Consider the following 7,856-nt stretch of genomic DNA (forward strand, 5'->3'; position numbering starts at 1 on the left):
CCGTTAGTCTTGTAACAGTACTTCCTTACAAAGTACTGCACCCGGTCTTTGATTTAATTTTTTTATACATAATCTTGTTGAGCCTACAAAAATCTTCCATCACATGCATTTGTTTTGTCTTTTTTACCAAATTTTGGTGACTCAATTTGAAAATCCTGAATCTTACTATTAATACATTCTGATAATTTCAATATTCTTGTAATTAAAAATAATTTTTATTTATTAATGGAAAAAATCAGGTTAGACTAAAAACCAAAATTTAACATTTTATTCAATGATATATTTTCCTCTACTCTCGACAATTTCTCGTCACCTTACAGGTAGCTTACTAATTCGATTGCTGTAGAAAGATTTTGGTTTTGATAAATAAAAAATTGAGAGTTCATTTTGTGTAACCTATTTAGAATTTACCTTTTTCCCCAGTAAAAAATTTTTTAAGCCACAAAATAAATGAAAATCACTTGGGATAATATCCAGAGAGTAAGCAAGATGTGGCAAAAGCTCCCAATGTAATTCACCAATTTTTTGCAGTGTTGTTTGAGCCTTATGCGATCTAGCGTTATCATGTTGAAACAACACTTTCTTGATCTTCACCAATTGTGGGCCTTTTTTATTAAATTCTAAGTTTAAATGATAAAGTTGTTCACTGTAAACTTCCGCATTAATTACAACGATAGTATTTAGTTCACCATGCACATTATTAATTTTATCACTGCAGATCTGGTAGATTCTCCACACAAAAATAAAAAGTGTAACATAGCACGTTTGTATTGATTATCGATCTTCATTTTCCGTGTCTACTAATATGCATCAGATGCATATGAAAATTGGTTACAGACTGACTTATATTTTAGTTCAGTGATAAGTTTCATCATATCTGTCTAGTAGTAAGTCATAGCTAATCCTATGCATGGTATTAATTCACACAAAGTTATGGACTGACCTTATAAAAACACTTGGTTCAAAAAAAAAAAAAAATTTACAAACAATTATATGATACAAGAATTATTTATTACATAAAAAACTATCAATTCTAAGTAATACTTTTATTTATGCCTTTTACAGATTTTAAATATCCTAGTAAAAACTGAAAAATAAAAAAGTAAATAAAAATTAAAACAAAAAATTTCTAAAAAAAATATAAGAAAGTTGGGTATCAAAATAATTTGTTCTTTTCATTTATAGTTTGTCTGGCGACTTAGTACATCTTCAAATCCGCCAACAATTCTTCCAAAATGTGTGTAGGCTTTATTTTTTAAGCCTTTTTTGGTGATATTCTGTCCATTCTCTTTTTTTTTTCAATTTATTTCTAAAAATAAAATGTTAAACTATCACTTACCAGCTTAAAATGTCCTAAGATGAAGCAAATGTAATTTAAACTTTGAATTAATGAATTGCATAATTAAAAACAATAAATAAGATGTAGTTATATGTTATCAAGGTGCTGGCTCTCCCTCCCTCTCCCCAGTCAAATATACAAAAATATTGATTTTATAAAAATTTTTTGTGTAATTTTCATTGGAACTTACTGGAAAAATATACATAGAGCAAATAATATATATCTAAAATATATAGTTTTTGTAGGTAATTTAATTTTTCAAGTTGTCACTTAATTAACATTGTTTTCTGAAATGCATAATAAATATGTTATTTTTTAAAGATATATATACGTATTTCAAATTTTTTTTTTAAAGATTAAAGTACTTGATATTTCAATAAATACAATTTATAATTAATCTTGGTTATAGGCAATCAATTAATAAATTAATAAATATTCTGATAAAATATTTGTTTGCATTATACATTTTTTTTTTCACTACCATAGTTGGTAGAGGGCAAGAAAAAGTTTGTGAATCCGACTAACAGACTCTGCTAGGAATGTTGTTTATGATACCGAAATCAGTTGAAACCAAGAATAAACAAAATTTATTTTTAGTTCTGTTATAAATAGTAATAGCATGAAAAACTTTAATATTCTTTATTCATTCTGGGACTGATCCCTTTTGAATAATATTACAGGCGTCAAAATTAGGCTTTAGAGCCTTAGAATAAAATACAAAATTTTCAAAATAAAAATGAAATTATGAACCATCATAAAGTATAATTATAATAATGAATTAAAAAATAAAAAAAATAAATAACAATAATTAACAGAATTTGTTACATAAAATAAGAACAAATAAAATAAAACCATATATTATAAGGTGACTAACTTCTAATAATAATAATAAAAAAAAAAAAAAAAGAATCAAATACAAGTAAACTAAAAATAATAAACAAAAAGGTACAATTACTGCTAATATCCATATTTAAAAGTTTAAACAAAAATCATAATTATCAAATACAGAAGATTAATAAACAAACAAAAAAGGTAATAAAAAATAAAAATTAAATAAATCCCTAACACATCATAAATCTTTAGGTATATTCCAATAGAATGAATTAAAAGGAAAACAAATCAAGTGATGATTATATGAATGTTTATAGATTCTTTATAAATATTAAAAAACATCCAATAATATTTATCTTAAATATTTTCTCTCTCTCCATCTACCTACATCTTGTTTGAACTTTTAATTGTTAATCTTGCGGAATCGGGTGGACAGGTGGTTGAAGATATGGTATTTGAAGGTAGTGGAAGGGTATTAGAACTCTGTGTAATTTATTTAATTATTAATATTATCAATACTTTTAGTATTTATATTGATGTCATTACATTTGTCCGTTCTTATTCTTATGTGTAATAATTAAGGATAATTATTATATGAATTTGTAGGCAGAAGGGAGGAACTAGTGCTGTTGACGTATACAGGCCTAAATTTCCTGGTTCCCTGCCAAGGAGAGATGATACTTTCTATGTATTTTCCTTTTCGTCGGACCATCTGTTAGTGCCTGCATTGGCTCATGACATCACCCTCAGGCCAAAGATGTCATTTTTAATACCTACTGTTCCTTTCAATGGTTCGAAATTAAGTTATTTAGATTAATTTATACATAATTTTTTCAATTTTATTTTTTTTTAACAAATGAGATTAATTTTTTAAATAAAGTAATCTTTTTATTATTTAATTTTATTTGTTCGGTTTGTGAACGAATGATGAATGATGTTCTGATTAATGGTATATTCAAATCAGGATGATACTTTTAAGTTGGCAGTCATATACAATATCAACTATCATGCCAGATCTAGTGTCACAATACTAACATGGCAGTAAATTATGTCATGGCTGTAAATATAAAGTTTCCTGCATACTGCAGCAGTTCACTGACAGTAGCTTTACTGCTATTACATGGACTTTCAACAACCTTACCAGACCTAGTCCGACAGTTCATGGTAGTAAATTAGGTCATAAATGAAACTTACAGCCTGGAAATTATGGATGTTTTCTCCCAATCTGGAGGATTTTTTTTACTGGACCTTTGATTTTGTTTGGTTATTATTTTTTTTTCTTATCATACCGATGCTTTTGTTATCCAATATTATAGTGTTATTTTGCATATAAGTTATGGTCTGATGTAGTACAGTATCAGCTGATAGGATGAGGTATCAGCTGACAGAGGGCAAGTTCAGCTGATTGAGTCCCATATGGACGGAACCCCCACTCTTACTGGAAGCATGTAGATGGAGGATGAGTATGAAAATAGATTTAGTATTGAAGATGACATCAAGTGTCTTGTATCAAGAACTCTTTTTCCTTTTTATTATTGTCTTTTTGATCCAAAACAGATTTAATTTATTTAAGAATGGTCTGCACTTGGAGGGACTACGAGGGTATCAATTTTTAGACTTTGCTTAAGTTGGTGGAACCATAGTTTTCTCCCCAGTGTTTAAAGAGTAATATACCTAAAATATTAAAAAAAGGTTTTCACTTATAGTGCTTTCTCGAGAAATTGGTTTTGAAAAATGGAGACGGCCCAATAGGCGAGATCAGGGTTTGGAGTGCTGAGCTGGTGTTTGCGACTAGGGATACTGTTTTCAATTTTTTTTTTTTATTACCAAATGTAAGTGACTATTTTCTTGTAAAAGCAATATTTTCTCTATTTGTATTTTGAACTTTTCCTGAAATAATAAAAGCAACAAAGCTTACTAATTTTTGAGTATGATGGAGTCTGAACTATGAATTTTTGTTTATTTCATTGATTTTGTAATGCTATAGTGATATAATTAAATAGTTTTGTTGTGTTATTTTTCTATATAATAAAGATTTGTTGTTAGATTTTTTTTTCTTGTTAAAAAGAAGAACCTAGTAATGGTGAAGTTAATATATATACAGAAGAATAATATAAAATAAAAATAACACCACAATATATTAATGCATTTCAGAATCAGTTGCTGCTAACGGATCAGTTCCAATGATGCAAGTAGACTGTGAGGTCCTTGCTACTAAGTCAATTGAGATCACTGAAGAAGACTTCAGAACCTTTCGTCCTAAACAAGAAGGAACGAGTAAAATCAATGCGTCTTCTGATGGTATGTATAGAATAATTGGTTTTGGAAGAAGATAGTTAACCGTATGAAGTATATTGCAGAAAGATAGCTTGGTTGGCAGTCAATAAAGGTACGAAATAGTAGAAAAACTACTTAATGTTAAACAACGTTATGTCCCACTTTGCAGGGCTTCGTCAGTCTATCTACTATTTTTATCTATATTGTTTCTCATTTTTCCTTAGTTTATTATACCACTATTCTTCCCATTTTTCATGATTTGTACTGTATAATATCTTATACATGTACTTTTACATTTATCTCATACATTTGCCTTTAGTAATAATTAAATGATCCTGTCAGTTTACTTATATATATATATATTTTATAAAAAAATCCAACCCTTTCTGACTATTTGTGAAGTAGTGGGGAAACTTATACCTGCCTCCCTTTTCCTGCCTAACTTTTCAGTATTCAAATTTTTTCAATCAGGATCAGGTATTTCTCTTTCCGTTTATATGTTATTTTTATTATTATTCTTAATATTTCCTTTTTACTTGTTACTGTACCTTACCTCTGTCACATTTACTTTACCTATCTGTTTACTATTTACATCTACCTAATTACCATATTTACAACTATTTCTAATAAGTATTATTCTACAATTTATTACTCTAGTTCTTTATTTACAATTTTTTCACACCAGGGCCTGTTTGATAATGAAAGCTAATGGTATTAGTCAATAAATACAAGTACACAAACTATAAAGTACAAGCACTAATACATTTTGTTTCATGTTAGAGATGACTATCAGTGATATTACATAATTTTAAAACTAAAAAATTATCTAGCAGAATTGTATAAGTCAGTGAAATTGTTCCGAATAAAAACCACAAGTTAAATACTGGAAGTTCGCCGATTGACCATGTGTATTATTAATAAATGGAATACGGTCTGGGTGCGGTATAAAAACAACTCAAATAGTGACAACTATTTAAATGAGCCAACGTTTCGCCCCACGTTGCAGGGCTTCGTCAGGGCTAAAAAAGATACTAACACTTAACATAAGTAAAAAAGTAAATGGAAAATTACAAGGGTATACAATGGAACGTAAAATAAAAAGGAAAAATTAAAGGTATATAAACAATAAATGAAAACGGAAATAGTAACAGATAAAAAGAAGAAATATAAAAAAAGTACAAAGTAAGAGATGGAAAAAGGGGGATAAGAATAAAATCAAGAAAAAAGGAAGAAAATATTAAAATGAGGTATACAATAAATGATAATATACATAATAGAGGGGGAGAAGAAATAAATTAAATAAATGGGATATAATATATATAAATGATACAGAGAGACAATATACCAAATGAATAGGGATACAGAGGTATGGTAAATAATATAATAGAAAAATTAATAATAAAGTAATTAATGTAAGTATACTTAAGCTGGTAACCTATGAATATAAATTAAAAATAAGATACATAAATATAAAAGAAAAAGGAAGGATAGTAGCTATAAAATATAATTAAATTAAGTATGGGATGAGAATTTAGAAAATAAAACCAGAATAAAAGACATGACAGGAAAGTGGGCTTCTGAAATGCAGACCGTAGAGAAAAGAAGCATTATGAAAGTTCTATAAGGTTCAAAATGTGTCGGTATGTCAGGGAGATGCAGTCTTTGTCGACTTTATGATTGATGGAATTCTCCGTTAAATTTATGTGAATGGACTCAGAGATGAGACGTTTTTTATGGTTGGGGGCAGTAGCAAGAATTGAAGTATGGGTCAAAATTAAAAGCATGATTTTGGTTTAAAGCGTGTTCTGACAATTTAGAGGCAAATGGGTTACAGGAGTTGATAGAAGTACAAGATTTGTAGTATTAGTTTGTACTTTATTATGAAATAGGGCCCTGGTTTTATTTATTAGTAATTAGTTTCCTATCAACTTATGTTTATACTTCCTTAACTTAAGTTTATTATTATTTTTCATTAATTTATTTTATTTTACTTTTTTTTTTTTTATATATTTTCTTGCTTTCTCTATATATTTATTAGAATAAATATACATTAGAAGTTCTGTACCTTCTTACAATGTTTTTATCTTGTTTTTATTTTATTGACTGCCACCCGGACTATCTCCCCACAATCAGAATAATTTGTTATTTTGAAATCATTTTAGTGTTATTTTGATATCAAAATAAAAAAGTAGTATTTTTATTTATCATATTATCACTTCATAATATAATTTATTAAAATAGTAATTTTAAATGGGAATAGCTTTATCATTATTTTATGATAATGATACACATTCAATAGAGCTAAGTAGTAACTTAATTTGAAATGGTTATTTTTTAATTTTTATTTAGTGACAATGAAAGAGCTGAACTACAGGCCGTACTTCATTGGAGAAGACAAGCAGAGGGCAGGAATTGAAGATAGCTTCGACAGCTATCTAAAAAGGGTCTATCGCACTGGCAGTGGAAGGTTCCCTTAACGAATCGGTCGAGTTTATAGGTCCAATAATGACTACTGCCGTTGATCTCATTTTATACATTGCTTATGGTAACCGAGGTTTCTTTTAAAGGCATTAGCGGTCCAAGGCTGTAACAGGGTTTTTGTACATTATGATAGCAGCCATCCATATTTAAAGGATCTATGTTAGGTCGGTCGTGTTCCTTGGTTATATGCAATGCTGGTTGTTCTAATCAACTCTTGTACTGTTATATTCGGTTAGCTAAATAAGCTCTGTCCTCTTATAGGCTAAGGTTACAAGATTAATCTAACTTGTGTTTATCTGCTTGTAAGGACGTAAGTTAATTTCTTTCATATTATGGGGGAATATTTATGTGAATTGTTATATTTTATATTTATACAGTATACGGTGGACTCTCCTTGTACGTTTTAGGAAAAACCCTAGGCAAGTGATAATTTTTATTAATAAATGAGGAATGTTCATCCGCCTCTCCTCAATCATTAAGATGAGTTAACGTACATTTTAATGGTTTTTCGGATTTGATTAAAAATATTCATTTTTATAAACTTGTTATTGCATTCTCGCACTAGGATACAGAATGAAGCTCAAGATCCTTGAAAGGACTGTCCAGTAAGTGGAATACCTTTGTATATTAATCATTATTAAATGAAGATGGTTGGAGGGGGGGGGGTGTTGTAAGCAAAAAAAAAACTTATTGATTTGTGCTAACGTTTTGAACTAAATTTCAGTTCTTCATCGGGGCTAAAAAAAAAAAATGAGGTAACAACCATAACTCAGAGAAACATAAAAAAAAAAAACAAAAAAAAAAATTTGAAATATACATAACAATAAATTAAGTAGATAGTACTTCATTGATAACTATAGAAGGTGAAATATAATATTATAGAAGTAACAATTATAAAAAATAAATGCTAAAAAAATATATATAAAAT

At 28.3% G+C, this 7,856-nt stretch overlaps 1 protein-coding gene across 3 annotated transcripts in view; it reads left to right on the forward strand.

Moving 5' to 3' along the window:
• Positions 1-7,740, forward strand: part of Atf6 (bZIP_ATF6 domain-containing protein ATf6) — a 51,300-nt gene extending 43,560 nt beyond the window's left edge. For all 3 annotated transcript variants that reach the window (XM_014417175.2, XM_014417176.3, XM_014417177.2), the window contains exons 12-14: positions 2,777-2,961; positions 4,325-4,471; positions 6,797-7,740. In XM_014417175.2, coding sequence (XP_014272661.1) covers positions 2,777-2,961; positions 4,325-4,471; positions 6,797-6,924 — 460 coding nt within the window. In that variant the 3' untranslated portion in view covers positions 6,925-7,740. The remainder of the gene's footprint in view (positions 1-2,776; positions 2,962-4,324; positions 4,472-6,796) is intronic.
• Positions 7,741-7,856: the final 116 nt, after the last annotated feature.

The sequence above is a fragment of the Halyomorpha halys genome, unplaced genomic scaffold, assembly GCF_000696795.3.
Source record: "Halyomorpha halys isolate HHAL.00 unplaced genomic scaffold, Hhal_1.1 Scaffold147.1, whole genome shotgun sequence".
Lineage (NCBI taxonomy): Eukaryota > Metazoa > Arthropoda > Insecta > Hemiptera > Pentatomidae > Halyomorpha > Halyomorpha halys.